This window comes from Camelus ferus, chromosome 11 (genome assembly GCF_009834535.1).
Source record: "Camelus ferus isolate YT-003-E chromosome 11, BCGSAC_Cfer_1.0, whole genome shotgun sequence".
NCBI lineage: Eukaryota > Metazoa > Chordata > Mammalia > Artiodactyla > Camelidae > Camelus > Camelus ferus.
In genome coordinates this window covers 70,667,410-70,687,895 of record NC_045706.1, presented here as the reverse complement: position 1 = coordinate 70,687,895, position 20,486 = coordinate 70,667,410, and the positions used below count along the sequence as shown (strand labels likewise).

The 20,486-nt window shown below is 47.2% G+C and overlaps 1 protein-coding gene across 3 annotated transcripts in view; it reads left to right on the top strand.

The window, feature by feature from the left end:
* The first annotated feature begins 18,472 nt into the window (after window positions 1–18,472).
* CAPN9 (calpain 9) overlaps window positions 18,473–20,486 on the top strand; it is a 46,660-nt gene continuing 44,646 nt past the window's right edge. For 2 of the 3 annotated variants that reach the window (XR_004324094.1, XM_032491839.1), the window contains exon 1: window positions 18,473–18,749. Coding sequence is in view for 1 of the 3 variants with exons in the window: in XM_032491839.1 (XP_032347730.1) it covers window positions 18,537–18,749 (213 nt within the window). In the remaining 2 variants the exon portion in view is untranslated. The remainder of the gene's footprint in view (window positions 18,750–20,486) is intronic. The other variant, XM_032491840.1, reaches the window with a different exon arrangement.

Genomic DNA, 20,486 nt, shown 5'->3' with positions numbered 1-20,486 from the left:
TAGGCTTCATTCAGCCTCCTTGACCTTTCCTGAGTTCCAAAGGGCAGATTCAAATAGTTTCTAGTCAGGGAAGGAAGGAACAAGAAACAGTAGTGCAGCCTTGGGGTACGGTCCTGGTTCCTCCTTAAGGGACATGGATAACAATATCTTTAATTTCCCTTGCAGGGACTAAGGCCCCTCAACCCCTGACTCTTGTTTATGGCTGAGCAGAACCTTTGGAGGCAGCTTTTTGGGGGGGACACTGGGTCCACCAGATTGCCAGCATTCTGATTAAAAGCAACTTTCCCTTTTGTTACCAAGGCTGTTGCCCCCAGGATTATACCCCTGCCCCTCCCTCAACTAGAAACCAATTACTCTTATCCAAGCCTCAGGAGGCAGCTGCAAAGAGAAGAAACAAGAACTGGTTAGAACCAGCTGAGCCCAAGATGGTGGAGGATTTGACTTCCACTGGACCTTGAGCCTCATTATACGCTCACTGTGATGCATTAGCTGCTAAATGACATGCCCACCAGTGCCACTACAGTTGACAGTCGCCATGACAACAACCACAAAAGCCTGTACAAGGATGGGGGGAAAAGGCAGTTGGCTCCAGCACACCTGGAAGGAGGACATGATGGCAGAAGCCTCCCATCAAAGTCCACGTGGCTGGACAGCGGGGGCTGTCTCCACTAGCCATCTTGGCCAATGGCTCCTCGTTTGAGAACTGTTTCCTGGCTTGAACACCTTTCTTTCCTTTTCCTCTTTTGAGAAATGAAGCAGCTTTTTCTTATTATCCCTCTGCCTCTGCTGAAAATGTTTTCACAGCCGGCGGCAAGGACCCACTCTTTGGGGGGAGCTTTCCAATTTGGGGGTGTCTCTACTCACCAACAGCATAGTGAAAATGGTGCTCTGGTGTTCCACAAAAATGTAGGGCACCTCCAGTTACAAACCCACAAATTTATGGCACTGGGCAGGTGCTCCTGGAATGGGACATTTCCAGCACTGACAAGCAATGAAGGTTGAAACAGCAAAGGCCCCTTACGGACTGGGACCCCTTATGACAATTTCTGAGAGCTGGCTTGCCTGCAGAAAGGGGGTGTTGTTTGTGGCTTTGTGTCTCAGAACCCCAGTCTGGCCACTAGACGTAGCCCAGGAAACACACCTTCTGGATGGCAGAGACCAGAGAGCTTACTCACTGGCCAACAAGCCAAGTTCTTTGGGACATAGAAAAAGACAGAAAAACAAAAGAAAACAAAACCAAACCGTCATCCAGTTTTAACAACTTTTGCTAGGCCTTGGGTTTCTCGGAGCCACACCAGTGCCTAAGAGGGACGTGTCTGGGGGTCAGGTATCGTGTGATATTTTACAGGTTAACTCGTTGCATGGAAACTTTCTCGAGGCTGGCGGGTGACCTAGTGTCAGTCTAACCGTTTTTTCCATGACCAACTTACACTTCTTGGGTGCTTACTGAGGTGCTAAGGGTCCTACTGTCTGTGAAATGTTTGACTTACAGCCACCAATGGGGTGACTGATTTCCAGAATGTTACAAGGTTTGCCACTTGGTGGATGTTGAGCCAAAAGACACAACCAAGCCGAAGATCGGGAGAAGAAAGGATTTATTACTCTCACCGAGTGAAGACAGCGCTGGGGACCTCTCCCAAAGCAGTGCCTCCCCAAACATCAAAGGTGGGGAAGTTTAAACTGAGGAACAGCGTATTCATGAAGGGCTGGAGCGGAGAAGTCAGCATAGAATTGGGGCAAAGGCTGACGGAGTGCAAGCTTTAGTTGACTGCAGTCAGGACGGTCAGCATTATCTTTTTGTTCTCCACCTGGGTGGGGGCCTTAGTTCCTGCAGAACTCAAAGACGGACTGTTATGTCTGTCCCTTGAGGAGGAGCTAGGACTCTGCCTTATCACTGCACTGCTGTTTGACTGCCTTTTCTCTGTTCCTGCGTCCCATTTTTCCCTCAAGGTCATTATTACTGAGACCTATTCAAGGTCAAGCATGGAGGTCAGGCTTAGACCAGCATGGCATTGGCCAAATGGCCTCTCTTATGTTAAGAAAGCCAGGCCTGGTTCTCATTCTCCAGGGACCCCCCAACTTGCCTGCTTATGATGTCCCACAGCAACGTCTGTCTACACAGGCACCAGTCTGCTGAGACCCGCAAACCCACCAGTCAATGGGGTCGGCCAGGGCAACAGGTTTATAGTGCTTACACATGCGTCCTACCCCACGGAATGTCTTGTTCTGACAAATGACACAACAGAGACAAAGAAAGACAGCGACCACTCTGATGGGGCAAGGATCAACCAACCAAGAGCCCTCTACCAAATTTCAAATCAAGGGTCACTGAGCCAAGGACATAGCTCCGTACACGTTTTCTCCTGCTAATCTAAATTGTGAGAGGGAGGAAAAAAAGGAGATTCTCATTGCATTCACTCCACCAGACCCCACAGAGATGCTGGGAGGCTGGCATGGTAGGAAGTCTCCCCCGCTGCTGGCCTTTGTCAGGTGTCCCAGGACCCCTTCACCTGCAGCTGTCTTAGGAGGAAGCAGTATTCCACCCAGAGAACGGAGTTTCTCAGCCAGACTTCTGTCAGCCAGGGAAGCCTTCTGACTACATCAGTGTGGGGGAGAGGAAATCCCCTCCCTTTTCCCCTCCTACGTCTTTTGTGTGGCAATTAAAGTAATATGGGGCAGGTTAACAGGGGGAAAAAATATATTACATGCATACGAGGGAATCCACGTAAGTAGGATGAATTCCAAAGGCAGCCAGGCCAGGTGAGGTGTATATGTTACTGTGGACTCAGGGGAGGGAGGGAGGGGTCTGAGGTTTTAAGGGGAAGTGAGGCAACCCACAGAAGATAACAAGGGTTAATGTTTGGTGGACACACGTTTGCTGGGCCAGCCAGAGACAGTGGGACACAGAGAGGACTTTGGTCAAAAGACCTTGCTGGGCTCCTCCCTGCCCACCACGCCTAAGACTTCACTAGAGCTGTCTATGGTGTCTGAGGGCTCCTTCCTGGAACAGACCTCCTGTCTTGAATTCTTTTATGCAGTAAAAGGGGGAAGTTCAAAGGTCTTCCCTGAGTCTTTTGGGCCTTGACTGTTTTCAGCTCAAAATAATCGGCGTGCCTGCTGAGGCGCACTGCCACCTCCTGAAACGAGAGACGAGAGACGAAGACCTCAGGAAAGGCTCCCGTGCCCCTGCGGGAGGGGCTGGGGCCTCCGGATGCGGACCGCGGGGGGCCCCCCCGGCGCTGGGTCTCCTTCCTCCTCCTCTCCGCGGAGCACACGGGCAACCTGGTGTCACAGACCCCAGGTGTCATTGGTTATGTCAAATGAAATAATTTGTAAGTCATTTTAATATTTTTACCTTTTCATTTTAAAATTAATTCATGGTCGTTTTAAAAGACTTAGGACAGAAGTCACACAAAGTGACAGCGTCACTCCTGTTCCCCTTGTCCTCGCCCTACGCCCAGCCCCACTTCAGAGGCTTGCAGCCCGTTCCGCAGCGGGGTCCAGGGCCGGCTGACGTGGTTGTCCCTCTCAGTGACTTGCTAGGCTCGTCCAGCCTGCTCTGTCTTTGGAGGCTGATTTACAAGGATGGAGACACAGTCCTCCCTTGCCCCAGGTTTCCAGTTGGTTCTTGCCAGTGGGGAATCTTAGCAGGTTATTATCTTATTTATCCCACCCCCCAGCTCTGCAGTCCCTCCTTCCTGTAGGATTCCCTCAGGGTGAATGCACCCTCTTCTCTACCTACGCCCTGCTCTGGCCCGGCTCCCCGCCCTCGCAGCTTCAGATGTGGAGGTTCTAAATGTATCCTGCTGCTCCAAGCCAGGGAACTGCTTCCTCTATTGCTTTTTCCTGCCCACATCTTACTCAATGAATGATTAAATTCGTCTCAGTTGCCTCACTGAGTGTGCTTTTAATTTTTTCCCAGGATCCTGACTTTACTATTGAAAAGAAAAATGCTTCACCTACACTTAGGGGAAACGTAATATGTGGAAAAGAGTGTCAAAACGCAAAGGGGGATGTCAGCCTCATGGCGGAGTGAGATGCTCCCTTTGTCTCTCCCCTTCAATCTATGACTAGTAAACCATCCACAGCTCAACGAAGGTGCCTCCGCCCCACACACCAGAATGCCAGAGAGTCCCACACATCTGTACATCTGAAGGTGGGCGGACTGGCACACAGAGGGCGTGGCATCAGGGGATGGCGGGGGCGGTGCTCGCAATCCCAGTTTTCTAGCAGCGGTGGCTGAGCCCGCAACCCGAGAGAAGCTGCCAGCAGCAGGGGAGGCAGTGATGCAACTTTGGCCTCCCAGCGATGGAGCCTGTGAACCTGACAACACAGGACCCAGCAGAGATGCCTGTGCAACCCTGGCTCCTCAAAACCCCCCTTGCCCACCCCAACCCCACCCCCAGCACTGGCCAAGCCTGTGACTCAGAAGGTCCCAGACTCAGCAGAGAAGCGCACCATCTCAGTGCCCCGGGCAGTAATGCCAGTGATACTGGCAGCAGCAGGGCACCAATGACCCTGGAGGCTCAAGCAGCAGTAACAAGGCACTGGCAACACCTCCAACAGAGGTGATGGAGTTGGAAAGTGCCCGCTCTCAAACACAGCTAGGGGCAGCCCAGACAAGAGAAACGAAAAACTTGTGCTATGGCGCCACCTACTGGAAAACTAGAGAAAGGCTTCTAGTGCTAAATACATTGAATCATTAAAATCAAGTAGAAAGGCGTTTGCTACTTAAAAGAACCAGCAGAGGAACAACTCACCAAGCACCATGAAGAACCACAGTATCATTTTACCACAAAAAGAAAACGACAATTCTCCAGAAGCCAAACTTAAAGTCATGCAAAATTGTCATCTGACCGATAGAAAATTCAAATTAGCTGTCACGAAGAAACTCAATGAGCTACGAAAAAATTCAGAAAGGCAGTTCTGTGGACTCAGGAATAAAATTAACGAACAGAAGGAATGCTTTCCCAAACAGCATGAAACTCTAAAAAGAACTAGATGGAAACTTTGGAGCTGAAGAACTCAGTAAACACGGTGGAGAATGCTTTAGAAAGCACTGGAAATAGTGCAGACTATATGGAAGAGAGTTGTGGCTAGCTAAAAGATAGAAATCTAGAAATGATGCAAGCAGAAGAGAAAAAAGAAATAAGACATTTTTAAGAATTAGGAATTCTATGAGAGCTTTTAGGAAGGGCGAAAGAGGAATGAATATCCCAGAAGGAGGGGAGAGGGACAAGGGAGCAGAGAGATTATTTAAAGAAATAATAGCTGAAAACATCACAAACCTGGAAAGGAAGTGGATATACAAGCTCATGAAGCTAAGGGAACGCCTAACACCCTCAACACAAAAAGACCTCCTCCAAGACACACTATATTAAAATTGTAAGAAGTTAATGACAAAGGATTTTAAAAGCAGCCAGGGAAGAAAGGATGGAACCCTGCAAAAGAAACCCCACTAGACTGTCAGCAGATTTCTCAGCAGAAATTTTATAGGCCAGGATGGAATAGAAGGACATTCTCAAAATACTGAGAGATGAAAAGTGTTAGCCAAGAATATTCTATCCAGCAAAGTTGTTGTTGTTGTTATTGTTATTATTATTATTATTATATTAAAAAGAAATAAAGACTTTCCCAGACAAACAAAAGCTTGGGGGAATTCATTGACACCAGAGATGCCTGACAAGAAACATTGAAAGGAACTTTTCTCCCTGAAATGAAAAGGCCAAAGTACATAAAACTTTCAGGAAGGCGATAAATAGACAGATGAAATCAGAAAATTGCATCTCTATATCAAAATAAGTTCTTGTTGCTTTATTATAAAGAAAGATTAGAATCAGAAATGAAAGAGGAGAAATAACATATACCACAGAAATACAAAGAATTATAAGAGAACATTATGAACAGCTATACACAAACAAATTGGACAACCTAGAAGAAATGGACAAATTCTTAGAATCATACAATCTTCCAAGACTGGATCATGATGAAATAGACAATCTGACGAGGCCCATTACTAGTAAGACATTGAGTCAGTCATCAGAAACCTCCCAAAAAACAAAAGCACAGCACTGGATGGTTTCCCAGGTAAATTCTACCAAACTTCAAAGAAGAATTAATACCAATCCTTCTTGAAGTCTTCCAAAAAATGAAAGAAGAGAGAACTCCACCAAACTCATTTTACAAGGCTAGCGTTACCTTAATACAAAAATCCAGACAAGGACACCACACAAAAGTAAAATTACAGGCCAATATTCCTGATGAACTGGATGCAAAAATCTTCAACGAAGTATTAGCAAACTGAATTCAACAATACATTAAAAGGATCGCATGCTATGATCAAGTAGGGTTTCACCCAGGGATGCAAAGATTCCACAAAGAAAAACTATTGGAAGTAATAAATGAATTTGGTGAAGTTTTGGGGTATAAACTCAACACACAAGAATCTGTTGCATTTCTACACACTAACAATGAGCTTTCTGTTGAAAGAGACATTAAGAAAACAATCCTGTTTGCAATCACAAGAATAAAACACCCAGGAATAAATTTAAGCAAGGAGGTGAAAGATCTCTACACTGCAAGCTACAAGACACTGTTGAAAGAAACTGAAGACACAATGAAATGGAAAGATATTCCATAATCATGGATTAGAAGAATTAGCATGGTTATAATGTCCACATTCCCTAAAGCAATCTACAGATTCAATGTAATCCCTATCGAAATCTCTAGGATATTTTTCAAAGAAATAAAACAAAAAATCCTAAAGAGTATATGGAGCCACAAAAGACCCAGAACTGAGAAAGCAATCCTAAGAAAAAAAGGACAAAGTTTGAGATACCACACTTCCTCATTTCAAATTATACCACAAAGCTATAGTAATCAAAACAGCATGGTACTGGCAGAAAAGTAGACACATTGATCAATGGAACAGAATAAACTGCCCAGAAATAAACCCACGCATATATGGACAATTGATTTATGACAGAAGAGTGAAGAGCATACAAAGGGGAAAGGATAGTCTATTCAACAAATTGTGTTGGGAAAACTGGACAGCCAAATGCAAAAAAAATAAATAAAACTAAACAACTATCTCACACTAAACACAAAAATCAACTTAAAATGGATTAAAGACTTGAGTGTAAGTCTTGAAACTATAAAACTTCTAGAAGAAAACATAGGCAGTATATTCTTTGACATTGGTCTTAGCAATGTCTTTTTGTATATGTCTCTTCAGACACGGGAAACAAAAACAAAGATAAGCAAACGGGACTGCATTAAACTGAAAAACTTCTGCACAACAAAGGAAACCATCAACAAAATGAAATGACAGCCTATCAAAAGGGAGAAGATATTTGCAAGTCATATATTTGATAAGAGGTTAATATCCAAAATATATAAAGAACTCATACAACTCAACAATAAAGCAAACAAACAACTTCATTAAAGCCTGGGCAGAGGAGCTGAATGGACATTTTTCCAAAGAAGACATGCAGATGGTCAATGGGCACATGAAAAAAATGTTCAACATCATTGATTATTAGGAAATGCAAATCAAAACCACAGTGAGAGATCACCTCATGTCTGCTAGAATGGCTATTATCAAAAATGCAAGAAACTGCCTGGGACATTGTCCTGTACACCAGAGACTGGCACATTGTAAATGACTGCACTTCAATAAAAGAAAAATGCAAGAAATAACAAGCATAGGTGAGGATGTAGCGAAAAGAAGCACTCTTGGTGGGAATGTAAATTGGTGCAGCTACTATGAAAAACAATATGGAGATTCCTCAAAAAATTAAGAATGAAACTACCATATAATCCAGCCATTTCTCTTCTGGGGATTTATCCAAAGACTGTGAAAACACTCATTGGAAAAGATACACACACCCCTATGCTCACCGTGGTATTATTTACAACCTCAGTGCCCATCGATGGATAAATGGATAAAGAAAGTGTAAGATATATACATAATGGAATACTTCTCAGGTGCATAAAAAGGATGAAATCTGGCCATTTGCAAGAACATGGATGGACCCTGAGGGTATTGTGCTAAGCTGAGTAAGTCAGAAGGAGAAAGACAGACACTGTAGGATTTCACTCGTGTGTGGAATATAAAAAACAAACCAACAAAAACGATGAACAAGCCAAAGCAACCAAAAACAAGGAAGTGAATACAGAGAACACAGTCGTGGTTATCGGAGGGGAAGGGGCAGGGCAGGGGGAAGGTAGAATGGATGAAGGGGATCTGCTGTGTGGTGATGGATGAACACTGATTTTTGGTGATGAGCACGCTATAGTGGGTACCAAAGTAGAAATACAATGTTGTGCACAGGAAATGTATATAATATTATAAATCTCTACTCCCCCAATAGAAAATAAAATTTGGGGTTGTGGGGTGCTGAGGGGAGGTAATTCGGTTTATTGATGTATTTAATTTTTCTTTTTGATGGAGGGACTGGGGACTGAACCCAGGACCTTGTGCATCCTAAGCACACACTCCACCACTGAGCTGTGCTCACCCTACTCAAAAATAAATTTTAAGGACTCAGGAAGATGATACTAATATACTAATTCCAAAGAGTCTATGTGTCTTAAACGTCTTGGTACAGTTGAGAAAATACAGGTAGTTTAGTAATTCTCAACTCCTAAAATAGTTTTCAGTTTCCAAGCTTGTGAAACAGGTCCATTTCTTCACATGTGAATGTTTAGTACAAAGCTTTTCTTTGGATCAAGGTTTTTTTGATCAACGACTTGTCCCTTTGGTCTGGATCAGAACAATTATTTCAAACATTTTTGTTTTCTCAGGATTCTCCAAACACCTGGGACATGAACATGGTTCTCAGATACAAATGAAGATGGAACAAGGAATAAATGTTACTCAGGTGTTCAGGGTTTAATTAGATGGTTTTTCCACCCCAGGTTTTTTGTTTGTTTGTTTTTTGGGTTTTTAATTTTTTTACTAAATAGCCATGTGCTGCTATCCTACCTAATGCAATTCTTGGAGCAGCAATTTGGGTTCAAAGTGCAAAGTCTGGAAGCTCCGTTTCCTGATGGCTCACAAGGTTTGACCTGGACACGATTGAAAGTTTCCTAGAGAATATATTTCCTGAAGTTGGGGGGGGGGGAGGTCTCTGTCTCTTTTTGGCACCTGGACCCCTGTGGTTCTTAAGTAGAGTCTAGGAGGGCTGTTAGTTGGAAGCCCTGCCCTCCTGGGGCAGAGGGCCAGCCCACAGGGGGTTGGAGTCCCAAGGAGAGAGGCGCAGATGCTGGGGACAGCTGGCCCCCTTTCGTTTCACCTCTGACTACGAGGGAGAGGAATTCATCCTCTTTTGTCTGGCAATTAAAACGACACAGGGCAGATTAACAGGAGAAAATCGAATATATCACGTGCACATGAGGGAATCCACATAAGTAGGATGAATTCCAAAGGCAGCCAGGCCAGGTGAGGTGTAAATGTTACTGCGGACTCAGGGAAGTTGTGGGGGAGGGAAGGGGTGGTCTGAGGTTTCAAGGGGAAGTGAGGCAACCCACCGAAGATAACAAGGGTTAATGTTTGGTGGACACACATTTGCTGGGCCAGCCAGAGACAGCGGGACACAGAGAGGACTTTGGTCAAAAGACCTTGCTGGGCTCCTCCCTGCCCACCACTCCTAAGACTTCACCAGAGCTGTCTATGGTGGGGCTCCTTCCCGGGACAGGCTCCTGTCTTGAATTTTTAGGCGGTGAAGGGGGAAGTTCAAAGGTGCTTCCTGACTCTTTTGGGCCTTGACTGTTTTCAGCTCAAAATAATCCACACGTCAGAGCGGCACGCCCTGGGCCCCCTCGCAGTCCGGCTGCCAGAACATTCCTGTTCCCTGCTCTTGGGCCATCCCGTGTTCCTGCTCCTTTCCACGCCGGGCTCTTAGCCTGCCAGTCCATTTTCCAGGCCCTCAGTTCCTCTTAGCAAATGCCGTTCTGCCTCCTTCCCCCAACTGGTCTATGTAACCTGAAGGAGACCCTGGCATCCACAGGTCACCTGCACAGAACAGCGTGTGTAGCTGACAGCTAAGAGGCGTGTGTGGAGATCCTTTCTTATTAATATTATTATTGTTGTTATTATTAAAACTGAAGTCACATTTGCAGCACGACAACTTTGCGAACCACTGTCAGAAGCAAAATGAAGCACAGATCACACACATTTTTTTTAATAAACAGCTTTATGAGGTAATTCACATACCATAGATTCACCAATTTCAAGCGTGCAATTAATGATATTTACTTAGTACATTCACATGTGCTTAATCAATTTTAGTACATTTTTATTGCATCAGAAAGAAACACATTACTATATATAAAATAGATAAACAGCAAAGAACTACTGTAGAGCACAGGGAATTATATTCAATTCCTTGTAATAACATATAATAGAAAAGAATCTGAAAAAAGTATGTATGTACGTGTATGTATAACTCAATCGCTTTTCTGCACACCTGAAACTAACATTATAAATCAACTACACTTCAATAAAAAACAAAATTTTAAAAATTGGAAAGGAAAAAGTAAAAAAATTAAATTAAACTAAAAAAGAAAGAAAACCCACATCCTTTAGCTGTCACTCCGCCCCCACACCCCGCTCCCACGCTCCCCCAGCCCTAAGCCACCACCAGTTTACTTTCTGTCTCTATAAATTTTCCTATTCTGGACTCTCCTATGAATGGAGTCATATAATATCTTAGTCTGTCTGGGCTACTGAGACAAAACTGCCAGGCTGCATGGCTTAAACAACAAACATTTCTCTTTTTTTTTAATTTATATCTTTTAATGGATTAATGAATGGATGGATGTTACTGTATAAATTGTTGGACTCTCCCTGAAGGCAATTTGGAAACATTTACTGGCTTTTAAAATACTTGATCTCATATTTCAGAAAATAAAGTGGTACAAATGCACGAAGAGGTAAATTCTAGAACAGTAACTAAAGAGAGAACTTTGGTTGCCACCTGGGATTAGCGTAAGCTTTAAGGAGAATCTTTACTTTTGTCTATATTTTTTTTAATTAAAAGGACATTTTGTACATATACAGCTTGGATAATTAAAAATCTAAATTTTAGGAAAACAAATATAGTAATTGTACTATAGCCAAGATAAAATAATTCTTGCCATTAATCATTCTATCCATTGGCTTTTGGTTCCTGGCTGCCAAAGGAAAATGAACAATATGAAAGATTACATAATATTGTCTAATGAAATGAAACAGGTCAGTTGCGATGTTTTATTTTTACTAAGCTCCCAATATTAAATACTATGCAAACATTTATTTCTTACAGTACTGGAAGCTCGGTCATCTAAGATCAAAGTGCCAGCAGATCTGGTGTTGGGTGAGGACCTGTTTCTTGGTCCGTAGAGACGGCCATCTTTTCACTGTGTCCCCACATGGTGAAGGGACCGGGGAGCTTTCATGAGCCTCTTTTATTAAGGGCACTGACCCCACTCATGAGGGCCCTGTCCTCAGGGCCTGATTACCTCCCACAGGCCCCACCTCCAGATACCAGCAGATTGGAAGTTAGGTTTTGACTTACAAATTTGGGAGGCACATAAGCATTTCAGCCTCTAGCATGTGACGCACGGACTTCTGTGACCAGCCTCTTCTGGTCAGCCTAATGTTTCCATGGTTTGTTCAAATTATAGCGTGTATTTCATTCCTCTTTGTGACTAATGCTGCACTGTGTGGATATGACCCATTTTTTTTATGGATCCATCAGCTGATAGACACTTGGGCTGTTTCCACCTTCTGGTGGGAGCCTACTGTGAATAATGCCGCTGTACACATTCAGGGACAAGTTTTTGTGTGGACATGTGTTTTCATTTCTTTTGGGAATATGCTTAGGAGTGGAATACAGTAACTGTTGTGAAATAAAATTCACCTTTTATGGCAAGACAAGAAAAATTTAAACATAGCAAAATTCTTATTGGGGAAGGTAGAGCTCTGTGGTAGGGTGTCACATGCTTAGCATGCACTAGGTCATGGGTTCAGTCCCCAGTACCACCATTAAATTAAAAAAAATAATAAATAGACCTAATTACTTCCCCCCAAAAAATGAAGTAAAAAAAATTTCTTCTCTGCCCTTTGGCGCCCTTTCTCCCTGGATCACGCATGCTATGTCTGCGCTAGGTGTGGACCAAACTGCCCCCATCATCAGGAACATCCGCTCAGCCACAAACAGCTGCATTCTCCCAGCGCCAACAAGACAGCTCCTTAGAAGATAACATTTCTCCTTGATCTTGTAAGCGGCCACAATGATGCTTAGATCTGCACTGTGTAAACTGTCAATAATGCATTATTTAATGTACAACCTTCTATTTTAAAAAACTTACATAACTGTACCTGGTCTCCTAAAGGTGGAACAGTTCTGAGATGCTGTTCCTAAGCTATTAGCCTCAGTTTGGCTCGAATAAATTTTTCCATTTCTTTCTTAGATCTACTGATTAATTTTTCATCAGCATTGTTTAATCATTTGAGGAATTACCAGACTGGCTTCCAAAGTGGCTATACCGTTTTACACCCCTCCCAGCTCGCGCATTTTTAAATCACCTAAATTAAACAGGAGATTATATCTATAAATTATTAACGTTTATAAACTAGTAACTGAGCTCGTTGCTGGAGAAGTTCACGCCACAGCGCTCCGACGTAGAAAAGCCCTATCAAAAATAAGCGATTATTATGTTACTTTATGTCCTCATGGCTGTGATTGACAGTCAGTGACTTTATACACGATCTTTTCAAAGGAAACTAAGCTAATAAATTCCTTTTGAAAGTTGGACCATAAAGATTGCTATAAGATTTTATGAAAGCCATTAGCTCAAGGGAGAAAAATAGTTCTTTTCCTGAGCCATTCATCCTCACGAACATAGCGTGTCTGCTGCCTGGCACCGCCTTCCCAGAGTCGGGTCGATACATCAGTTATGAGAACCGGACAATGGCGTGTCAAGAAGAGGAAATGGAAAGTGACAGAAGAGAAGACACATGAGCAAATGCTCCACATAAACCTTCACTGCAAAAAAAGATGAGAATTAAATAAGATCTATGTCACATAACCAAATAAGCACCCGTGGATGCGGGAGATAGCTCCAATGAGATTTTAATTAAATCAATTATTTTAATAAACCCAAGCAAGGTGTGCTCAGAGTATCTCTGTCATGAAATCTATCATCTATGTCTATCTCTATAATGAAAGTTTTTTTAATTACATGCCCTTCTGCTTCATGATCTTTGCCCTCCAGCAGCAAAGAACATGATTTGTCAGCCGTCATTCACATTAGTCACCTCTTGTCACTGTACCCCTGCTTGTGTGCACCGATGACGTCGTCCATGTTCCCTGTGATTAAACGTGACAGATGCCCGATCACTAACATTGTTGATCATAGGCTGCATGTGAGGAGAAAGTATCTTTTTAAATTATGATTATCGTTTTGTGTTATGGAACCTCAAAAATTACAAAAACGTAAGAACTGGAACCCACATTGGAGAGAAATTTTTTTTACCGACGTACAGTTGATTTGCAATGTTGTTAGTTCCAGGTGTACAGCATAGTGGTTCAGTTATACACATACACATCCTTTTTCATTGTAGGCCGTTACAAGATATTGAATACAGTTGCCTGTGCTCCACAGTAGGACCTTGTGGTTTATCTGTTTTATATACAGTAGTGTGTATCGGCTAATCCCGAACTCCCAATTTATCCCTCCCCCTTTGCCCCCCATGGTAACCATAGCTTTTTTTTTTCTATGTCTGTGAGTCTCTTTCTGTTTTGTAAATAAGTTCATTATGTCATTTTTTCAGATTTCACATATAGGGGATGTCATATGATATTTGTCTTTTTCTGTCTGACTTACTTCACTTAGTATGATCATCTCTAGGTCCATCCATGGTGCTAGAGATAAATGGTTTTTAATTCAAGGGGAAACAAGCTCATTGAAGAATCTGGTGGAAAGTGTGGACTTTTTTCCCCAGGAAAGTGAATGGCGACCACAAGCAAAGCAACATCAGGGTTGCTAGTTAACTACCCTTGGTCCACCTTAACCTGTAGGGTGGTGACTGACAACCAGAGACTCTCCCCTGCAGGATTCTCACTGAACAGATGTCCTTAGAGTCTGCAGACGGGGCGGAAAGAACCCCAGGTGAAGGAGGACCTTTGGAGCTTGGCCCTTCTGGGGCAGGCACACAGACTGCTTCCAAAGGCAAATGACACTTGCTAGTTTAAGCAGAAAAAACATTTATTTAGGGATATTAGGGAGCTGACAGTTCCAAAGGGAGCCAGAGACTCAGGCTCAGAAAGAGCATAGCCAGACAGGGTACTCGACCCCATCAGGAGGCTGCTTTAGCGACATGGAGTTGTCACTGCATCCAGCAAAGACCTTGCTCCTCAGTCGACATGCTGAGCTCACGCCAGAAGCTCGCCACCCAGCCCAGAGGGGCCAGATGTCTCCACCCGCCGCTCTGCACACTCGATGCGCACGCTGAGTTCCTTCCCTCCTGCTTCTCCTGGTCGCGAGCGTCTGATGAGCAGAGTCACGGAGGCTGAGCCGCCGGGAAAAGCTGGGGACGAGATCAGCTTCCAGCCCTGGGAAGTGGGGCTTGTGACATGGGGAAAGTCTCTAGTTGAGAAGACGGACGCCAGGCGGTCCAAACACAGCAGCTTTCACTGGCGAGGAGAGGGTGGCTGAGGCTCACTTAGTGTCGGAGGGGCTCCTCATCAGGGGAAGATGCTGGACTCCAGCTGAGCCGAGGGGAGCAGCAATGGTCCCCAGAAAGAAACTGAGGCACAGTTTACACAGCCGTGGCCCTTCCCCAGAGGGCCGGAGGTCCCGCCGATGCCCTGGGTACATAGGATTCCTCCTGTTCTGCCGCTGTTGGAAACAAGAGAAAGGAAGGCCATGAGTGGGAGAAATGGACCTTACAGGGCAGGTAAACTTCCCAGTGACTGCTGATTTTCAGAGAGAGAGGATTTGAAAATGAAAGAGTGTGTCGTACAGCAAAATTTAAATTGAACTTTTTAGTACTAGACGGAGGGCTCCAGAGCAAGAGGAGCAAAAATATACAATTAAAAAATAATAAAAATTAGAACTTTTGCATCCTAAAGCATGCAGAGTAAACTCCCACTCTGCCGCGCCAGGGTTCAGGTCGCCCTAATTGCTGGACATCGTGGCTGCCTACAGCCCCTGAGATCAAACAGCAGGGAGAGTGGGCTGGAGGGCCAGGACAAGGAACCAGGGAACTTTCGTCCTTTTGGAACACTGGATTTTTAAAGAGTGGAGCTCCTTCTCAGAGGTCCAAGGGCAGTTTCACCAGGTGTCAGCCTGGGCCTCAGGGACAGTGGTCTAGAGTTCACTGGAGAGACTAGTCTTTGTGTCTCCAAGCTGGAATCCCTCTGCGTCAACTGAGGCCCCAAGACTGGGCAGAGGGCGTGAGGGGGGTGGTCTGGGTGAGTGTCTGAAGATGACCTCTCACCCCAGGATGCGATGCCTTTCTGAGGCTCATTCCCACCAAGGGGAAGCTGGGCTTCTGGAGGGGACGAGGGGACAGCCCAGTGGGGGACACGGGTGTTCCAGAGAAGGACAGACCCCAGGTTTGCTGAGATGAGCTTGGGAGGTGGGACGGGGAGCCCTAGCTCTCACCTTCGAGGACACGCAGTGACACTCAGGACCACAACTGAACCTCCTGTGCCAGCACAGACTGGGGAGTGGGGCACAGGAGGGGAGGCAGAGCCCACCTGGGACCACGACATCATTGCTCCCCTCTGAGTTTCAGGCAAGACTCTCAGGTTTACAGCGAGGCTTTGCAAAGCTGGGCCGTCAAGCAAGAGCAAAGGATTTTTCTGAGAACCCACAAAATGACATTTGTTAAAATCAAGATCAAAGCTTGGAGGAGTAACCGGAGAGTACACCATAAAGCAGACTGCCAGGGGACAACAGCCACAACGTCAAGTTCATTCCCATCTGGGAGTGAGAGCCCTCTGGGGCCAGGGAGGGGGCCCGTCCCCCGCAGGCCAGCAGACGTGGGCACCCGGGGAGGTTGGCAGCTGCGCAGGAGGGCAGGCTGACCACAGGCCCACGTGCCACCGGGGGGAGAGCGGAGGTGGCAGACACCCTGCAGACAGTGCTGACCCTGAGACGACTTGGCTTTGGCCTTGAGAGTGATGGAGAAACTGACCGAAACTTACTGCATTGGACCGAACACCTGCAGAGGGCCAGGATAGCTGTGTGCTCCGTGCAGGTTTTTTGGCTTCGGGCCACGAGGAAGCAGGGACTAGAAAAGACGGAATTGCATTTCTGTACACACGGATGCAGGGTGCGAATTGTGGGACACCCGCCCCACACTTACTGCAGAAGCTGACATTTCTCCCCCTAGGTGGGCAGAGTCTCTCTGCCCAGGCCGTGAGTGCCACTCACTGGTACACAGAGGTCGGGTGGGAGGTGGGTGGCCAGGAGAGCCAGTAATGGAAGAGGGCAGGGTGTTCCTTGCTGCAGGAACGTACTGCACCGGGATCCTATGGCAGACGGACCGGGAGCCTGAGAGAGGAAGATGGGGCACCTGGTCCCCAGAGCTGGGACGATGGCCTGGAGAACACGGGTGCAGGGTGACCTCCAGGAAGCTAGGGGATAGCTAGACCCTTTCAGTGTATTTCCCGCTCGCAGGCATTTCTGCTCTGGTCACAAATGATAATGCAGTCTCTGATTACCTAGTAACTAAAATAGGGCTTTAAATAAAAAGACTGGTTTATCAAATCCACAGGGAGACCACACGGCAGCACAGGGCCCCTGCCTGGAGAGGTGTTTGTAACGGGCACAGCATAAGCGCATACATCCCTGGAGCCTGGAGACAGTCCAGCATCACATAAACCCTTCATGACATTGAGATTTTGTTGAATTCCACTTCAAGGTTCTTTCCCCCAGCCTCAGGGGTGTTTGAAGGGGAAATTCTGAGAAATCCGGGCTGGCGATCACTTCCCTGACCAAGGTGTCACCAGAGATGGATGGCCCTGGTGTCGTCGCACCTGTCCCTGTGGCTGTCCTCCTTAATCACTGGGAAACAGAGCTGTCAGACAGGACGCCGGCAGCGCCGCCATCTCTGGTAGAGAATCATTCCCGAATCCTCACGTGTGTGGTCCAAGAAATACAGGAAGCCTTTACTAGAGGCCGTGAAAGAGGCTCAGAAGAGGGGTCCTGAGAGCTGGGGTCTGGGAGGCGGGAGGCCAGGGGGCAGACCGGAGAGGGAAGGAGGCAGCTACAGCTCCTGACCCTGCACGTGGACCCCGCCAGCTGCTTTGTTTCCAGCATCCCACTGCAGCCCTCAAGGTCACCCCATTGTCCTGATGCACCACAGAACCAGGGGCAGAGGGGCCCTGCCCAAGGCCACCCCAGGCACATCGGGGAGTCCAGCCCAGGTATCTTTAACTCCAGTGTCTCTACATCCCTACCTATGCAGGGTCCGCTGGACAGAAAGTGTGTGGAGCCAAGTGAACATCCCTGGGAACTGGGGGTCATATAAAGACTCACGTCGGAGGCTTTTAACTCCACCATTAACTCCAGCCCCCTTGACTCCAAACTCTAACTTAGACCAGTGAGCGAATCGCACAGAAACCATGGGAACATGCTTAGAAGATCAGAGGCTTCACACAGTGGTTATATTTCTATTAAAGTGCCTCCACCGAACGTCATTTCTTCTCAAACGTGAGACCTTAATGTAGGATTTGAAAGGGCAAGGAATTTTTATTAATATGTCTGTTTTTGCAAATGTTTCCCAAGGCCAGCTGCCAGGAGTAACAGAGACAGAGGCATCGTGCCCTGGAGGAGGCGGGACGTCCCCGGTGAGCCACCAGCTCCGGCTGCACGGGGTCCCGCCCTCCTGCTTTTGTAAGTGGAGTCTGCCCCACACATGGCCACGCTCTTTCCTTCACGTAGCATCGTGGATGCTTTTGCTCCGCCATCCAAAAGCTGAGGAGTTGCAGCACAGATCAAAAGACCCACAAAGCCAGAAAGACTTACTATCTGGTTCTTTACAGGGAAAGTGTGCCGACCCTGCTCTAAATCAAAACGAGACAGGCTGTGAGAAAGCTGTCCCCATAACACAGACTACTGTGACCTCACCAAGCTCCTTTCCAACTCCGGGACTCCGCAATTCTCTGATTTAAAACGTGATTCAAGATCACCCTGTGCCCTCTCCTCCAAGCAAAGCCAGCGCTGCCTGCCACCTCCTGGACCAATTTGCTATCTTGCTCTCTTTCCCCACAAAGCAACCCTCTCTCCCCGACTGGGTCTCTCCGTGCATCAGGCAGAGGGCACTGCCTCTGCCCAGAACTGGCCCAGCCTCGGAGCTCCCTCTGCACCTAGGGGAGCCCCTGGGAGGGCAGAGGGCCCTGTGAAAGTTTGCCATCAGGGCGTGCCCCATTTCCGTCTAACAGGGAGTTGCCCAGGAAAACAGGTGGAGGCCAGGGGCCACTCAGCCCAGTGCGCCCACATCTTGCTGCTTCCCATCCATCGCTGGCCTGAGGACAGCCATGCCTTACCTCTACTCGGCCCCAGGGCCTCAAGAGCCCCCCACCCCCAAGGATGCCCGCATCACCCACTCCTCCGGCCAGAGCTTCGAGGAGCTGAGGCGGGCGTGCCTGCAGACGGGAGTCCTGTTTGAAGATGCAGACTTCCCAGCTAACAGCTCCTCTCTCTTCTACAGCAAGAGGCCCCAGATCCCCTTCGTGTGGAAACGGCCAGGGGTGAGTGCTACCAGGCGCGGTGGGGTCAGCAGATAGGGGGTGTGTGGCTCAGCTGCCCAAGGAGGGGGCAGCAAGGAAAGGACGGGCTGGGAGGGGTGGGCTACGCACAAACGGGACTCAGGCACACCTGCCAGGTCCGCTGTCTAGAAGAAGTGAGGTCTGAAGGCAGGAATGATGCCCCGGGGACAGCAGGATGCTCCCAGTGGTGCCCCCAGCCCTGTGACTCCCCCCAGAGCCCAGGACCCAGGGTCAGAGAGGATCTTGTCTGTAGGTGGTAAGCGGGAGGCAAAGCTTTATCCAGAAGTGTCAGGTGACACGTTCCACCAGTGCCCAAGAGAAAACAGGCAGAGTCAGGCGGGAGGCAGCCCCCTCGCAAAACCCCTCGTGCTGACGCTGAGTTGATGCATGTGAGGTGTGCAGGGGCTTCGGGCTGGAGCCCAGGGTGCTTGGTGAGGACAGAAGCTCGCTGGGCAAGTGCTCAGGCCACGTGCAGTGGTCAGAAGGCACATGAAGCATAGATTGTCCCCCCAGACTGTGTGTCTCCCTTCCTGGGGGTGGGGGCAGGTAGGGGGCCAGCATCCACACCACACCTCCCGGCACCACCCACAGTCTGGAGGTGCTGGTCCCAAACAGCACCAGCTGGTGCCTGGAATGAGGAGTCAATATTTGCCAAGCTGGATGAGTCAGGGCTCCACCTCCTTCCCCCGGGTGGGCCCTGGTCTGGGCGTGGCTGCTGTGGGGCCAGGGTGCTGTGGGCAAGGCACAGGATACTGGACCAAAAGGGACCCTGAGTGTTGGTGCCACTCTGCCACTAATGTGTCCTGTGACTGCGGTCTTGTCATGAAAGTTGCCTCAGTCACCTCACCTGTAAGGTGTGAACTATAATGACCAATGTAGGTCTAATGTCCAGCACACAGAAGGTGTACAACAAATGACTGCTCTTGTTGTCACTGCTGTTCCTAGCACCATCACCATCACCACCACCATCACCTTCACCACCATCACCACCTTCACCACCATCACCATCATTCACCACCATCACCACACCATTCACCACCATCACCATCTCACCACCAGCGCCAGCACCATCACCACCCCATCATAACCACCACCACCACATCACGCATCCCCACCATCCTCATCACCATCACACACCCCACCACCACCATCATCCCACCATCACCACCCCACACCATCACCACCACCATCCCATCACCACCATCAGCATCACCACCACCACATCTCACCACCCCCATCATCATCACCATCACCCTCATAACCATCACCACCATCACCCTCATCACCATCACCACCATCACCACCTTCACCACTATCACCATCACCACTATCCTCATCACCATCATCACCCTCATCACCATCACCACCATCACCCTCATCACCATCACCACCATCACCACCTTCACCACTATCACCATCACCACTATCCTCATCATCACCACCACCACCATCACCACCATCACCACCTTCAGCTCTGAATCTTATCTCATGGACGGGTGGCACAGGGTTCACCATGTCAGCCTCTCCATCTCCCTACATTTAAACAGTGTTGGTGTTTTAACTAGACATGTCTATTTTATTTTTAAATTTTATTTATTTTATTTATTTAAATGGAGATACTGGGGATTGAACCCATGCATGCTAAGCACTCGCTCTACCACTGAGCTGCACACAACCCCCACAACACGTCTATTTTAAACCAAAAAACAAACACAAAAA